Consider the following 17,096-nt stretch of genomic DNA (forward strand, 5'->3'; position numbering starts at 1 on the left):
ACGCAAAAGAAGATATTTTGAAGAATGTTGGTTACCAAATGATGGTGGTACCCATTCACTTGCATTGGTTTTGTGTCCATACAATAGAATTGAATGGGTACCGCCATCGTTCAGTTACCAACATTCTTCAAAAGATCTTCTTTTGTGTTCTGCGGAAGCAAGAAAGTCCTACAGGTTTGACATGACAAGAAAGAAAATAAATGATGACAGACTTTTCATTTTTGGGTGAACTATCCCTTAAAAATGATAGTTCACCCAAAAATGAAAATTTTGTTATCATTTACTCACCCTCTTGTCATTTCAAACCTGTAGGACTTTCTTGCTTCCGCAGAACACAAAAGAAGATATTTTGAAGAAAGCTGGTAACCGAACAGCACTGGACCCTATTCAATTCTATTGTATAGAGACAAAACCAAGTGAATGGGGTCCAGTTAACATTTTTCCAAAAATATCTTCTTGTGTTCTGCGGAAGCAAGAAAGTCCTACAGGTTTGAAACAACAAAAGGGTAATGATGTAAATGATGACAGTATTTTTATTTTTGGATGAACTATCACTTTAAGTGCGCGATTTGGACGCACCTTCTGTATCTGCGTAAAGAAAACAGGGTCTTAAGTTCATATTTTCAAATGTTTTATTGATTTTTAAAATAAAAATGGAACAACAAAAAGGGGACAACACAAACGACAACATAGTATAACAGCGCACATCTCAAAGGCCGTTACACAAGAACATTCATGAAACAAAGCAAGAAAAAAACTGAATATCCAAATTAAGGATGAGGGTTTTAAATTTTAATCTGAACTATAGTGAGTGCAATTGTTATGCATTTTTAGAATTTTTATGAAGAACCGATAAAATTCACCCACTTTACAATTATACTTTATTAATATAAACAAAATTATATATAGAAGCATTGAAATTTATCATAAACATTTAAAATATATATATATACATGACATTAAATAACAATTTGACAAGAAATTACACCAAACTACAGATAAGAGAATACATGTGACGTATCACAGGATGAATGTTTGAGTGTTTGCCAACACTTGTAACTCCCTGCAAACTCAGACTTTAATCATCATGACTAGATGGAGAATATACTGCAGCCATAATTTACCAGCCATACGTCTTAGCTGCCAAAGTGACTGAGAGCCAGTCCTGTAAAATGATCTCAAATGGTCTTCAGATTGTAGACTCTCCCTGACTGCATGTGCCTGATGAATCCTGCAAAGAAGCAACACGAGAAATCTGTATTAGCTGCCTTTCTTTACAATAAGACACTTTTAGGAAATTAAATACTTCCTTCCTTAAATGTATACTGTACCAGATTTTTGCATCTATCACTACATATACAGCATTGTTATCTAACAAGTTTCAGGTGCTATTAATTGAGTATAGATTGAGCTAAGGGGAAGAGATCACCGTGTCACCTTACACAGACCGAATGATGTATGAGTGCGAACCGCACACGAGTGAATCTGCATTTTCAAAAATCAATCTACTCTCAGGCCTCGATGGAGCAAAACACAGCTAGATCTGTGTCACTGTAATATTTTAAGCAACCGAGGGCCTGACCTTTCATTAGTCTAATGCAAATGTATTTTGATTCTAAATGACAGCTCATGTCTCAACTGACATATCTGAACCACAGAAAATAGGTGAACCGATATGTTATGAAAACACTCTGATAGCTAACAGGATCATATTCAGAGAACATAACCACAGCAAATTGCAACAATCAAAACAAATTTAATTTCCTTTTTGTGCATACAATTGATGTATTCCATTGAGGGTAGGAACAATTTCCTTTATGCCTCAGTTTGTTCCAGTGTGGCAACTGAATAGGTGCCTCCACCTCTTCAAATCACTCGATAATTTCATCAAGGTTTCAAGGTCTTTCAAGGTCTTTCTTGTCCTTTATTCCCTGTCTACCATTTCTCTTTAATCTAACGCCTTGACATGCCTTCAATGAGCTTTTAAAAGCAGGCCCTCCTTCTTCGTACGCTGTTATAGCTTTCATTGTGCTGCAACATTCATCTCTTGCCTTTTAACAGCATAAGGAGAGAGACGATGTCAACATGGCTGGCCAAGTGCCAAATACATTTTAGGACACCTGCTTCCCCCACTTTTCAAAATGAAACCAAAATATAGTGTTCATCATGGCCTTTCCAGACATTTAAATTGTGGGACAAAAGAGAGACGAGTGTTGTCGAATGTAATGTGAAATAGCATTTATAGCTACCATTGGATTGCATGTTAACTGGATTTGTTTGATAAAAAATGTTGACAAAATGTTGACAAAAATGAACAACACGTTTTAGGTTAAAAATGATTTCATAAATAATAACTTGTAACAATGCTCCTAAGAAATCCGTTCCAGGAGGTAAATATTGCTATAGCCTATAATAAACTTCAAAACTTCAGATGTCTAAATTACACAATGTAACAATTATTTTAAAAATGTGTGTTTTGCTTTAATTATTACTGTTTCTTTATGAAATTTAACATGCTGAATACTAAAAATAATTTTTAACCATAACCTCACAAAAAAACGACAAATATTTTCACACATTTATACATTTCAGTGTTATTACTAGTATGCAGAAATGACAAGGTACTGGCATAACACTGAGCTCAAAACAACAGTTTAACATAACACAGTGTCTATACACCGGACGTTAGCACGCATTAGAACCCATTATAATTTTACATTTTGTCCACACTGGATGCGGCAAATTTCTAGAATTTTCTGACAGTGACAATTGGAAAATAATTTTTGAAATATGTGAAAATATTTTCAATATGCTGATATAAAGCAATTAATGATATAAGCTCAAAATTTACTTGAGCTAAATATACACTAAAACACCGACGCTACATGAAAATAAATATTACCACAATAATTAGCACCACAGAATTGAACAAGAACTATAAAAAGAATTGCGAAACAAAAATTTGTTACACTGTGTTATTGGTTGGATATTTGCAAAACCCAGTGACAAGCATAAAAGGCAACTAATAAAAATGATTTATGGCAAGAAATATACAAAAAAATCTAAATATTAAAAAATCTAAATACAGAGAAACAAGGTTTTAGAAGGACAGCAGCGATATATATATATATTCATATTATATAATATATTATAAAAATGGAAGTGACACTGGTTTGACCACATTCAAACAAAAATGATCTCACCATGTACAAGGGGTTGATAAATGTATCATCTGTATCCACGTCAAACTGTATCTGTGAACTATCAACCTGTGTAAAAGAGTAAGGAGAGCGTCATAATAAGTTTAATGATCAGATCAGAACTGATTGACACAACACATCTCTGTGCTACTGTGTAAGCTTGTGTTGTTATTTACTGATGTCTCTCTAACTCCTCTGTGTCTTCCTCTCCCACATATTGTACTGTACATCACTTTTTCTGTCACATTTTTAGCAGTGAGCAATAACTACTGGTGTGTGGGTGTGTTTAGGGTGTTCTTTTATTATAGCATTTGTAAGGCAGCACTGAACTGACATTCTTTAGAGATCCTAATAAGGATTTTGTTTTTAACCCACGACCCAACAGTAAGAATTTAACTTGGGATAGTTCACCAAAGTAAGATTTTTTTCATTATTTATTCCCCCTCATGTTATTCCAAACGTGTATGACTTTCCTCTGCAGAATTCAAGAGAAGATCATTTTTAAAGAACGCTGAAAACCAAACACATTGACCCCCACTGACTTCCATTGTTTGGACATAAATCCATAGAAACATTTCTCAAACAATCTTATTTTGTCTTCCACAGAAGAAAGAGTCACATACTGTACAGGTTTTAAATGACGTGAGTGTGAATAAAAGATTATGGTTACCAGTATTCCATGTGCTTTCTATCTGACTGACAGGCTGGATTGAAAGGTCTTCATACAGCAAGTGAAATCATTTTCGGGAAAAGAAGTGATGTGTCATTGGCTGAGTGTGACCATGGCTAACCTTGTCAGGCTCAGTGTTGACTGGGGTGACGTCTGCTTTGACAGAGGTTACAGAACCGTTTGGCTGGGTCACAGAGCTCATCTCAGCAACATAGACTGGGTTTTCAACACTCTCCTGAAATATTAAAAAACACTTTTTGAGAAATGACAATTAAAAAAATATATTTTACACAAATAATTTCCCCAAAATGTATCCATACGTACAACACTAACCCCACTCTTGCTTACACAACACTATCCTATAGCTTTAACAGCCTCTGGTCGCTTGTTCACTAGTGTTATATTAAAAAGAGCAGCACATTCTTCTTTTGAGTTTAAAATAACACAGGATGACAATTAAAAAACTGTGGTTGTGTATACTATTTCTGTAAATACAGATGAAAAGGCATTACACGTTTTTTCCACCAGAGGGCAGTAACAGACATACATTGGCAGGTTTGTTGACGACAGTAGTTGCAACAGCTGTTGGAGCAGCAGGAGAGTCTTGTGTTCCCTCCTCAGTGCTGTATGCTGGATTCTCAAAACTCTTTCCTGCTCCCTCTACTTCTATCGATGTGCTGGACTCCTGCAGTTGACCACAGAACAAAAGCTGGACTTATTCTTGAAGAAAGAAACCCAGACCTTCGAATAGGCATGACACATTCTGATGTGTCAAAATAAAATCCATTGCAGTAATATGCATGTATATTGCATACTTATACATTTTACTGCAATGCATAATAATATTGCATTTTCACATTTATTTATGCTGTCACATAATATGGTTATAACATATGAACAACATGGTAAATACAAACCTCTTTGGCGATGTGATGTTGTCCGGATTCAGGTGAGTTGGAGAATTCAGCCCTAATTATATTAAACAACAGCAACAGGTTTAATGTGCTCTACACTGCATTATTATTATTATTATTATTATGGTGTTTAGGGATTTCTTACTTAGCCAATGTTTGCAAGTCTAGTGGATCCACAGCATTATTCAGTTTTTACGTTAATATAAATGGTGTAAAAATACTTTTCAGACATTTACTTTTCCCAATTACAATCAACATTATATTTTAAAATGTTATGTTATTATTTTATTTTTGATGCCAATAATTTTTGGTAAAAAAATGGACTAAAGATTGAATAGAAAAAAATGGAATGAATATAAATGTGTGAGGTTAAAAAAGGAATAAAATAAAAAATATATCATTTGAAAAAAAAGGGTCCCACCTTCCCAAACACCGCACCAGGGTTAAGTAAAATGACATTTTAATGCAGAAATTTTCTTCAATCTCACCAGAAACTAGGTCTACTGAAGTTTGGCATTCCGACAGGTAGGTTGATGTTATGAAGAACATTTATTATTTTTGATTTCTTTTGGGCAGAATATATCAAACATCCAAGGAAAAGAGCCACAGCCGCTGTCACTCCAAGAGCAATAGCCACTGTGGATAAAAAAAGAATGACAGACATTTACATTAATGCTTTTGATCCAAAGCCACCTATAGTTTAATCAGTATGTGCATTTCCTAGGAAACAAAACCAATGACATTGCTTTTGCAAGTGCCATGTACTACTAGGTGAGCTACAGTAAAACCACATGCTAATGTTTGTTTGGCCTTACATACAAAGAAACCTTAAAACTCACGCAGAAGTTACACAGTAACTACAATGTTCAGGTATATTGCAGGTGATTGGCTGTTGGCATTATTATACCTGAGGTTGACACCACACCATAAACACTGGTTTCACAGAAATCTCCATTCCAGTCAGGGGGGCAGCTGTGGGGTGGGAATTAAAAGTAAACATTACCATATCCATAAATTCATCCATCCGTCCACTCATCCTTGTAACCTTTGTACACATGTGATACTAACACATAACAATATATAATCACAAGCTTACATGCAGAGCGCCTTATTGTCATCAAAATAACATGTTCCACCATTCACACATCGGCACGGAGGGGGCATGGTGGGTTCAGGCTCAACCCCTAAACAAAAAAAAAGGTATGAATAAACAGTCAAATGAGGGCAACTTGTCAATGCATGGAATCAAACTGCCCTGGATTATTATTACTGAAACCAGGAGGCTGACGTCAGTAATGTTTCACTAGCTAAAATTACTCATGGTCATATCATAAAGATGTGTTATAAAAACAGATATTAAAGGCACCTGCGTCACATTCTGTGCTGCTACCGGGATATAAGTTGGTGCCTTCTGGGCAGGCACAGGTGTAGCCTCCCGGCCTCAGCAGACACAGGTGACTGCATGTGCCCTTACAAGGGTTCTTCACTGTGGAGGGAGAAACAGTTACTACCCTTGTAACATGTACGCATGCACACACACACATTTGTATTTTGAGAATACAATGTCAAAATTTGGTTGAAATAATGTTACATTATCATTCAGTGTAACACAATAGTTATGTACAAACTCAAACAACGTGCTTATTTTGACTTGTACATATTAAATATACAAAAGAATAAGGGAGCATATTACATTTTATTGTGCTTTAAATAAGTAAAAAAATCTTATTGACAAATGGGCAAAACCCAGGATAGTGGCAAAAAGAAAAATGTACAATTTTAGTGGGCGTCTTCTGGAAATCAAGGAAAAATGTATGATATTTATTTTTTGCTCAGAAAAACGAAAACAAAAATGCAATCAAAAACAGTTTAAATTTTCTTTTTTTTTCTTGGACAACAACAATTTCAAGCAGTATTACACTTATTGTTTTTATGTTTAAACCCTTTTTCGTCTTTGACCCATATATGTATGTATGTCAGTGTGTGTGTTGGGGGGGTGTATATATACATACAGTATATCTATATATCTGTGTGTGTGTGTGTGTGTCTATATATGTGTGCGTGTGTATATATATATATACACATACATACATATGTATAAAATATTATTTATATATTATCTTTACTATATCCGTAAAAAGTGAAGTTTGAATATTGACTGGATTCGTATGGAAGTCTTTAGGTTTTGGATTACTGGGGTTACCCACTGGCTATAGAGTTGTATTTCTGCCGCTGGTAGACATTGACCTGGGTGAGCCAGGGTCCTGCTGTCAGAAGTTTGGTTTTGGCACCTTTGCCAAATTTGTCCTGTCTGAACACTTCGCCTTTCTCCTGTGTGCTCCAGTAGACGTGGTCCTCAAACACATCCACACTGAAAGGGTTTCTCACATCTGAGACAGGAAAGTGGTACAAAGTATGAATTTTTGTAAATTATTATTAACTGCATTATTGTAACTGCTGGTTTGATCCTGTGGCTAGTTAAGCTGATAAATCTGGAATTCTGAAACAGTCCCATTAGAAATTCTGATTGGATTAACCATTTTGCTAAACCAATCAAATCCCTACCTATGTAAACTGCGGTGCGTCTGCCCTGTCCATCTGGCAGCACGGACTCGATGCGACTCTCCTTCGCATCCGACCAATAGATGCGGTCGTTGTTAGTGTAGTCGATGGTTAAACCTGTAGGCCAACCCAAAGCATTTTCCACCAGAACCCTCCTCTGCTGGCCATCCAACCAGGAGGCCTCGATGCGGGGCGTGGCACCATTGTCGCTCCAGTAGAGCATTCTGCACCACAGCACACAAGTTTACAATCTGCAGCACATGTTTATGTAGGCCAACTAAAACAGACCACAAACAAATGAGCGTCTCACCCCAGTCGAGGGTTAACGGCCACAGAATTTGGTTCTCCCAGGTCAGTTTTAACTAGATGCTTCCTGTAACGTCCATCCAGCATAGCCACCTCCAGACGTTTGAGCTGGGCATCAGCCCAGTATAAATTTCTGCAAAAATATTATGACAGGTTTTTCTATTTTAGAGTGACTCATTAAGGTCCAGTAGAAGTTTACCCATAAAAAGAATGCTCTACCTGCCAACCCAGTCAACTGCAATCCCATAAGGCTTAGTAATGTACTTGATGTCCAGGTTCACAGCAGCAGCAATGTTATTGCTGTGATCGTCCACAGCTGGCAGATATGCTCTTTTGATAGCACCAGGTGTCGCACCCTTCCCTTCTACTGTAAAATACACCACACCTAACACATACAGACAGATACCACATTAAGAACAAAAGATACATTACTTGAAAGTGATTCAAAAATATGCCATAATTTATAATAACGTAACTGATTTGTGATTTTCTAATGAATGATAGCTTATTATTATTTGTTGATAAGAGAGCACTCACTGAGCCCAGTGTTGTTATGGTCCCAGTCATAGTCCAGAGCCACGATGCGTTCCTCTTCCTGCAGAAAGTCATGATACTCCTCTGTCTGGAGGTTGAAGCGACGGATGCGGATGTTCTCTGGCAACAGAAGCAGCGGTCCAGGACCTAGAGGATAAGAGCAGAAAAAATATATGTTTTCTTTTATACATTCTGTCACAATTGACTCAATACACTCATTTACTCTTAACTGACTAATTATCATTTTTCATCAAAAGGAGAAATTCATGTCGTTTCAAATCATCATCACTTTCTTATTCAAAAGAAGAAATATTAAAGTGAAAATATTGAACTTTTTATGGAATACTCATTATATATACAGGTGTATATATATACAAAGTGAATAAACACTAAAGGAAAAGCATGATAAAAGCAGTTTCTCAAACCATAAAGTACTGTAGCTTTGTTTAGGGAACAAATCAACGTTGATTTTTAGTGAAAATCATGCTCTCCCCTGTCGAGTTTGCACAAAGATTGTACACCTTCAAACCTTTAACAGAGCACACAAGTTGTGTGGACTTTTATAGTGCTGTTTTTATTTTTGTTTTTTAGATCTTGACAGTCCCAGTTCCTATGGCTAGTACATTCGTCAGTCATATCGGTTTGGAAAAACTGGTAGGGATGAATAAATCATAACACAATTTTCATTTGTGGGTGAATTATTTCTTATGAACTGTGCAAAATGTATGCTCAGTAATTGTATGTTCCTACCTTCAGCCTCGCACTGATTTCCTGAGCCCACTTTCCTGTAGCCCTGAGCACACTCGCAGTCATAGCCGCCTTTAGTGTTCTTGCAGACCTGTGGACATGTGCCATACTCTATACACTCATCTATATCTGAAGAGAGAAAAAGACACAGGAACAAGACTCAATAAGAGTCACAATATTAGAATAGTAGACATAAAGGTTTATTAGTATTCCAACATACATGGGTCACAGCCAAAGTATAAGCTTATGTCTAAGGTACTGTAAAGAAAGTTATTCACATTCTTAATGTGCCAATTTTCTGTTAATAGTATTTCATGGTGATGTAGAAAATATAATAAGATATAGAATTGTTCTGTACGTGCCCCGAACCCATAGAAATATTTGTTTTTATTTGTATGCTTATTTCATTTTTTAACCTTTAATTATTTTTAACCTTATATATTACATGATTTTTATTTATCATGAATCATTATTACTATTGGCCACCCTTCATGTTTGTTTGTGGGTTTTGCAAATATATAACCACAGAACATTGACAAAAATAGCTTGACGACTTCTATTCAAAGTTAAAAAATCCATTTCCCGAAAAGTTGAGGTTTTGGAGGTACAAGTTTCAACAGATGACATTATTTCAGAAGTAACAAAGAATGGTGCCAAACAACAGAACACCCATCAGACAATGTTCTCCGTTATTGTGTAAAAATTGTTAAATTGTAGCTCTATAAATGTTTCATTTTAAATTCCAACTTAACACCCTGATGTGTGTTGTACCATTGCAGCGGAAGGTGTTGTCCGGATCCACAGCATATCCTGGTCTACAAGAGCAGATGAATCCTGTGCCATTTAGGTTTGTACACTCATGCTGGCATAACTTCTCATCGCAGTTGCGGTCATGGCCAAAATCTGAAAACAATCACTGATCATCTACCCGGGAGTTTAAATTACTGCAAGTTTCATTATGAACACATAGTACAAAAATGACCAAATCCATATCACCAAAGTAAAGGTTACAATGTATTGGTTAGACTTACTGCAGCCCAGCTCATCAGTAAGATCTCCACAGTTGTTGTTGTGGTCACAGACGTAAGGCAGAAGCACACAGTGGCCATTAGTGCATTTAAACTCATTGGGTGTGCAGGGAGCAAGGGTGGGCTCTTGACCTGGTTATAAACACATTTGCCTGAACTGAATGCCTTTAAGTCAAATTGTATAGTTTATGAATTCAAGAGTTCAATTTCAGTTGTAGTTTAAAGTTATGGGTAAATCTCTTACAGAGGTCCTCTTTTTCATCACTTCCATCTCCACAGTCGTCTTTCTTGTTGCACATGAGACCACTGTAAATGCAGTAGCCATTGTCGCAGCGGAACTTGGTCGGCATCTCACACGTGATGTTCCCTGTTCACAAAACAGCTGTGCATTGATATACATGCAGTAATAACATTTAAAGTTCTATTGCTTAACTGCTCAAAATACCAAAAATGACATTTTGTTTACTCACCCTCATGTCATTCCAAACCTTTATAACTACCTCTCTTCTGTAGAACCCCCAAAATACATTTTGAAGAACGCTGGTAACCAAACAACATTGACCCCCATTGACTTCCAATGTATGGACACGAAACCACTGAGACATTTCTTGAAAGAACTTATTTTGTGTTCCACAGAATGACGAATCATATACAAGTTTTAAATGACATGAGAGTGAGTAAATGATGAAGGAGTTTTATTTTGGGGTGACCCATCCCTTTAAGACCTAATGACTGATACTGTATCATAAAGAGTTTGTTATAGTGTCTTACAGCATAGGTTGAGTTGTTCATCTGAACTGTCTCCACAATCGTTGAAGCCATCACACACCCACTGCTGGTTCACGCACACTTTGTTGTCACACTGAAACTGGTATGATGGACACCAGCGTCCTCCAGGATAGCGGGTTGCTGTTGGGGATACAGAAAGTCAGAAACAACTTCGATTTTAAACAGTCATATGGGTTCAGCCCAGCACACTCACGGCATGTGGACTCATCAGAGAAGTCCAAGCAGTCAGGACGGCCATCACATCTAAGAGCTTCTGGAATACAATGTCCAGATGTACACTGGAATGTCCCTGGACGACAGGTGAGCAAATCTAGAATGACAAGAAATACATTTGAATTCTCATCGTCACAAGTTCTCACAGGTTAAATAATCTGATTTCATGTTAACTCACCGCAGTCCCGCTCATCTGAATTGTCCCCGCAGTCATTGTCATGATCACAAACCCAAGCTCCCGTAATGCACTGCTGGTTGTCACAGCGATACTCGCTCTCTGAACAGGGTCTGGGTTCTGCGAGCAATGAACACCCCCACTAAGTACGTCTTGCTCGACAATGAGAAGAGATTTGGACATTATTGAGAGGTATTGGATGTTTAAAAAGTATTACTCACCACAGTTTCGCTCATCAGAACCATCTCCGCAGTCATTGTTGCCATCACAACGCCAGCGAATGGGCACGCAGCGGTGATTATCACAGCGGAAATCACCCAGAGGGTCACAGGTCAACTCATCTGCACGCAGAATATTGTGGGGGTTACTTCACATTCTACAGCAACCCACTTAATACAATAGTAGTATAGTTACTATAGTAAATAGGTATAAGTAAGTATACGAAATAATACATTTACCACAATTGATCAATTTACTACTGTATTACAGAATAATATACTGCACTATGCTACAGCATTTTACTATAGTAAATACTAAATAGTACTATACTACAGTATTTTTGTGTGGTCAAATATTGCCAATCATATTCTGGAGGTATGATAAAAATATATATTGTATTTGTAATCCATAGCACTGCATCCTATTTGCAAATGACATTAAAGGGATAGTTCACCCATAAATAAAAATTCTGTCATCATTTACTCACTGACTTTCTTTCTTCCACAGAACACAAAAGAAGATATTTTGAAGAATGTTGTTAACTGGCCCCCATTCACTTCGCTTTGGTTTTGCGTCCATACAATAGAGGGTATGGTGTTAATGCATACCCTCTATAGAAGTGAATGGGGGCCAGTGCTATTCGGTTACCAACTTTCTTTAAAATATCTTCTTTTGTGTTCTGCGGAAGAAAGTCATAAAGGTTTGAAATGAAAAGAGGGTGAGTAAATGATGACAGAACTGTCAATTTTATGTCACTTTAAAGTGTGCAACAGAAGTTACAAAGTCATATTGCACGCTCACTATTCAATACCGGAGAACAAGATTGCATCTTATAGGAGCGGGGTTTGCGTCAACACCTCATGTGAATCTTTTTTTTAATAAGCATTAGATAGGACTTACGGCAGCCCTGCTCATCGCTGTTGTCTATGCAGTCATTGGTACCGTCACACACAGCCCACTGAGGTATACAGCGATAGTTTGTCTTGCAGGAGAACTCTGTATTGGCATCACACTTATGGTCTGGGCCCACTACAAAAGGTGAAAAATGTCTAACATCTAAACTTTGAGATAGTCTTAAAGGAATGGTCCAAACAATTCTGACATTGTTCACTCATTTACTGTATGACTTTTTCTTCCAAAGAACACAAAAGTGCTTGTTCTAGAGTGCATACATGAGGGTAAATGTTTATTTTAGGTGATCTCTTTAAAGATTGAAGAATGGAGACACTCACTGCACACATCGTACGGCTCATCTGAATTATCCCCACAGTCGTCCTGAGCATCGCACACGTAGCTCGGTGGAATGCAGCGCCCGTTTTTACACTGGAACTGTCCGGGTTTGCAGGTCTTCGCTGCGCAGCTCTCGGCTTCCTCATCGCTGCCGTCTGCACAGTCCTGTATACCGTCACAGTGCCAGGATATAGGGATACAGAGCTTGTTTTTACACTGGAACTGATTCTCAGAGCAACGGTAGTCACCTGGATTGCAAACAAGATGTGTAGGATGTAAAGAATAAAATCTAGTTTAATGGGAATTTGTTTTGTTTTTAAGAGATAAGTGGATAAACGTAATTTAATACATTTTATAATAGATTCTTTTAAAAAGAGAAAAATCTGATGCTCAACAGGACTGATGCATAATCTGAGGCTACAAATCCACATCTTGTTTTAAAACCTAAATTTCACCCGTTTTGTAGAATGACACATTTGATACAGCTGATATAAGGGGTGCATACTGCAGAGTGCCTCGTCTTCATCAGATCCATCATGGCAGTCCATGTGTCCGTCGCACAGGAGGAACGGGTAGGTGCAGTTCCCATCCTGACACTGGAAGCGTCCGATCGGGCAGTAACGCGGAGGACAGGTCTGAGGCTCATCAGAGCCATCACCACAGTCCGACTGACCGTCACACTTCCACCATATGGGAATACACCTGGAGATGAATGGACAGAGTGAGAAGACACATGACAGAGGAAGATTCTTATATACGAGCCCATCCACATCAAAATCATCACTCAAAGATAATAAAAGAGCGTACTTCTCATTGTCACCACAGCGGAACTGAGTGCTGGAGCAGTCGGCCACACACTGGATCCTAAACCCAATAGCCAAACCAATAAAATGATCGGGACACTCGCATCTGGCACTTGTGCCGCCCGGCCCAATCAGACATAGGTGACTGCAGGTCAGGTCATGCCCATTGCAGGGATTCTCACCTTAGAAGAGTATACACATTTTATCATCTTTAAAAATCGATGACGCATTGCTAGCACCATGCAAACAGGAAACTGTAATCATATGATGATACATCATCTTACTGCGCGGCTGTCTGTAGGGATGGTAGATGTGGATGTCATTAGGGCGGTGTGTGTTGTTGCCCATGATAACGCGGTCAGCGCCAGTGTACTTGTGGGCCGTTTCTACAGTATGAGTGTTCCAATCGGTCCAGAACACTGAATCTTCAAACAGGGTCAAAGCGAAAACATGAGGCAGGGAGCCAGGAATGGCCCTGTGTCGGTTTTGTCCATCCATATCGGCGTAACTATTAGAAGCAGAGAACAATCATCTGAATGACAGTAGTGGAATTTTATCTTTCAGAAAATAAGCATTTGCTGAAAAAAGTATTTTGCTTCATATTGAGTTCTGAATGATGTCGACAGATCTGATTTTGTAAATATTTTTGTAGGAAAAGGGTGATAGCAGTATTTGATATTACCAGTGTTGCTACAAAACACTAAAAAGTTTATTAAATATACAGTTTAAGTAAAAAACTAATTAAAACTAAATAAAAAAATAGAAATAAAACCTAAACATTTATAACCCGGGGTCTTACTCGAGGAAATTAAGGTGAGCATCAGCAAAGAAGATCTTGTTGGTGGTGTAGTCAATAGTCAGGGCATTTGGCCACACTAGTTTTGCAGTGATGATGGCTGATGCACTAGTTCCATCCATGCCGGCCCTGCCAATGAAAGGTGTCCGACCCCAGTCTGTCCAATACAGCCATCTGACCCGGAAAAAAAGAGAACATTTAGGAATTGCGTGTGTAAAATACTACATGTACAACCCAACAAACACCTGTTACATTGCATACCCGTATTTAGGGTTAACAGCAACAGCCCGAGGATTGGCAAAACAGTATGTAGAGTTGGCATCAACACAATCTTTAAGGAGCTTCTTCCGGTAACGCCCGTCAAGTTCAGAGACGTGAATGGCACCAATATTTCCATCCGCCCAGTATAGCTTCCTGCAGGAGATGAAACATGAATCCATAACTTAACCTGTAATGTGTAATACTGTATTTCATAAAAAATATAACTATTTTTTAATGTAATCATCTAAGTAATTATACTAAATGTAAACTTTACACAAATATGTGCAAGCAGACAGTTTTGTTAGTGATGCTTTTAGTTTATTTTTGGCTTCGCAGCTTCGCATCTATTGCCAACATTTTGTAAAAATCATATTTAATGTGTAGTTCTAAGCATCAGCTATAATTCTTGTCAATAAAACGTTATGCCAGAAGTAAAATACAGCTCACAGGGGTCATGACCCAAAGCATCAACGTTGGGAGCCTCTGCTCGGACAAAACAAAATCAATAGAGCTTTGAGCATTCAAGAAGCCTAATCGCCCGTGAAATGGATGATTTCATGATCCCGATGAACTTACCGGCCCACCCAGTCCACAGCCAGACCCTCTGCTCTAGTCAGGTCGTGTTTTATGATGACCTCCCTTCCTGTTCCATCTAAATTCATCCTCTCGATGTGCATCATGCCGACATCCAGCCAGTATAAACACTTCTCATAGGTATCAAAATCGAGAGCTACGGCGTTAGACAGACCCTGCAGCACCACTGACAATGAAGATCCATCTGCAGTCAGGTTACGGATGTAGTAGCGGTTGCTATATAGGAGGTATGGGGAGATCCCGCTGTTCTGCCTGCAGGTGCGACCGTCGGGCTCACGCAGGTATCCCGGGGTGCACTTGCAGTAGAAAGAGCCCACTGCGTTCTCGCACACCTGACTGCACACTTGCGGCATCTCTTTGCATTCGTCGATGTCTTCGCAGGCCTTGCCATCTGGCATGAGTCTGTAGCCATCTCTGCAGGAACAGTAGTAACCCGTCGGAGTGTCTGTGCAGCTGTGAGCACACTGGTGCAGGGCTGGATTGTTGCACTCATTTATTCCTGTATGGACAGAAAACCAATGCAAGTCAATAGATACCACCGTTGTTCGGTTACCAACATTCTTCAGAATATCTTTTTTTGTGTTCTGCTGAAGAAATAAAGTCATGCAGGTTTGAAATGACAACAGGGTGAGTAAATGATGACAGAATTTTCATTTTTGGGTGAACTTTTCCTTTAAGCTCTTTGAAAAGCATTTTTTATATAGACTTATTTATACTTATGGAACTTGTGACATTTATTTCTGTTGCTTATATTTGTGTTGCTGTGTATAAAAATAAGGCTATATTATAAATCCAGGTCATTACTGCCTGTACTGTGCTTTGCTACATATAAAGTCATTTTGCAAACGTAAAGTCATATCTTACCACAGCCCTTCTCATCACTGTTGTCCGAACAATCCCTCTGCTGGTCGCAGACCTTGGAATTTTCAATGCATTCCCCAGATTGGCACAGGAATTGTCCGGGTGCGCAGGTGGGTTCGGGGCTCCTGCACAGTCCTTCTAGCTCATCAGAGCCGTCCCGACAGTCTGCGTCTCCGTCGCATACAAATGTAGATGGGATACACACTCCATTCTGGCAGGTGAACTCATGACTGGAGCAGGTGTCGTAAACGCAGCCGATCTCATCGCTGCCGTCTCCGCAGTCATTCACACGGTCACAGCTGATGAGAGAAGTTTTAGATGCACAGTTGTTCTGGTTGGTTGTCTGTTGTATAGATGAAATCAGTGTTTAAATAGAGGAGAGCTGTCTGGGGTTTTATCGGACTCCCTTACTGTATATGCATAAAAAGGGGCCAAAGGAACGAAAAATGATCCTCGAATTAGGGATAATCAGCACTTTGAGATATATTTAGATGATGTGGAACAGACCTTCTTTTTAATACGGGTAAATAAGAGCTGCGGGCCTGATAAAGTCTGTGGGCGTTTGCTTAAATCCTGTGTGAAGGAACTAAGTCCCATCTTATATTTTTAATATGTCCTTACAGGTACAACATATACCTAAGGTTTGGAAAGATGCGGTGGTAGTCCCGGTTCCCAAGTCTAGTAGTATTAGTACCTTAAATGATTTTAAACCAGTAACCCTCACATCAATTTTAATGAAAACCTTTGAGAAGTTGGTAAGAGCAGAAATCTTGAGGAAAACTGAACACATACTTGACCCTATGCAGTTCGCTTATAGGTGATACAGAGGAGTAGAGGATGCCACAGTAACATTGTTGAATTTAATTACTAAACATTTGGAAAGGAATGGGTCCCATGCCCGACTTTTATTTGTCGATTTCTCGTCCGCTTTTAATACAATCCAGCCCCATGTTCTTATTACCAGACTGTTAGAACAATTTACATTAAGTAATAATTTGGTGGGCTGGATTTTGGATTTTTTAACTAATAGAACTCAAAGAGTAAGGGTTAACGGAATCTTGTCTGATCGCGTTTGTTCCTCTACTGGCTCCCGACAAGGATGTGTGCTTTCCCCACTATTATTCATTCTTTACACAAATATGTGTCAGAGTAAGTGGGAAAACAGGACCATTTTAAAATATGCAGACAACACTG

At 38.5% G+C, this 17,096-nt stretch overlaps 1 protein-coding gene across 1 annotated transcript in view; it reads right to left on the reverse strand.

Moving 5' to 3' along the window:
- Positions 1-872: 872 nt before the first annotated feature.
- Positions 873-17,096, reverse strand: part of lrp2b (low density lipoprotein receptor-related protein 2b) — a 43,668-nt gene continuing 27,444 nt past the window's right edge. The window contains exons 49-79 of the mRNA XM_057359249.1: positions 15,906-16,201; positions 15,024-15,540; positions 14,448-14,600; positions 14,190-14,360; positions 13,675-13,898; positions 13,395-13,572; positions 13,093-13,289; positions 12,590-12,835; positions 12,258-12,386; positions 11,360-11,479; positions 11,142-11,258; positions 10,944-11,060; positions 10,733-10,870; positions 10,206-10,328; positions 9,965-10,093; positions 9,705-9,836; positions 8,937-9,062; positions 8,190-8,333; positions 7,872-8,037; positions 7,657-7,785; positions 7,350-7,570; positions 6,992-7,174; positions 6,151-6,270; positions 5,881-5,968; positions 5,692-5,756; positions 5,273-5,420; positions 4,788-4,839; positions 4,418-4,555; positions 3,992-4,105; positions 3,204-3,269; positions 873-1,231 (exon numbers count right to left, since the gene is read on the reverse strand). Of these exons, the coding sequence (XP_057215232.1) occupies positions 1,190-1,231; positions 3,204-3,269; positions 3,992-4,105; positions 4,418-4,555; positions 4,788-4,839; positions 5,273-5,420; positions 5,692-5,756; positions 5,881-5,968; positions 6,151-6,270; positions 6,992-7,174; positions 7,350-7,570; positions 7,657-7,785; positions 7,872-8,037; positions 8,190-8,333; positions 8,937-9,062; positions 9,705-9,836; positions 9,965-10,093; positions 10,206-10,328; positions 10,733-10,870; positions 10,944-11,060; positions 11,142-11,258; positions 11,360-11,479; positions 12,258-12,386; positions 12,590-12,835; positions 13,093-13,289; positions 13,395-13,572; positions 13,675-13,898; positions 14,190-14,360; positions 14,448-14,600; positions 15,024-15,540; positions 15,906-16,201 (4,789 nt within the window). The 3' untranslated portion in view covers positions 873-1,189. The remainder of the gene's footprint in view (positions 1,232-3,203; positions 3,270-3,991; positions 4,106-4,417; positions 4,556-4,787; positions 4,840-5,272; positions 5,421-5,691; positions 5,757-5,880; positions 5,969-6,150; positions 6,271-6,991; positions 7,175-7,349; positions 7,571-7,656; positions 7,786-7,871; positions 8,038-8,189; positions 8,334-8,936; positions 9,063-9,704; positions 9,837-9,964; positions 10,094-10,205; positions 10,329-10,732; positions 10,871-10,943; positions 11,061-11,141; positions 11,259-11,359; positions 11,480-12,257; positions 12,387-12,589; positions 12,836-13,092; positions 13,290-13,394; positions 13,573-13,674; positions 13,899-14,189; positions 14,361-14,447; positions 14,601-15,023; positions 15,541-15,905; positions 16,202-17,096) is intronic.

Source organism: Triplophysa rosa, linkage group LG18 (assembly GCF_024868665.1).
Source record: "Triplophysa rosa linkage group LG18, Trosa_1v2, whole genome shotgun sequence".
NCBI lineage: Eukaryota > Metazoa > Chordata > Actinopteri > Cypriniformes > Nemacheilidae > Triplophysa > Triplophysa rosa.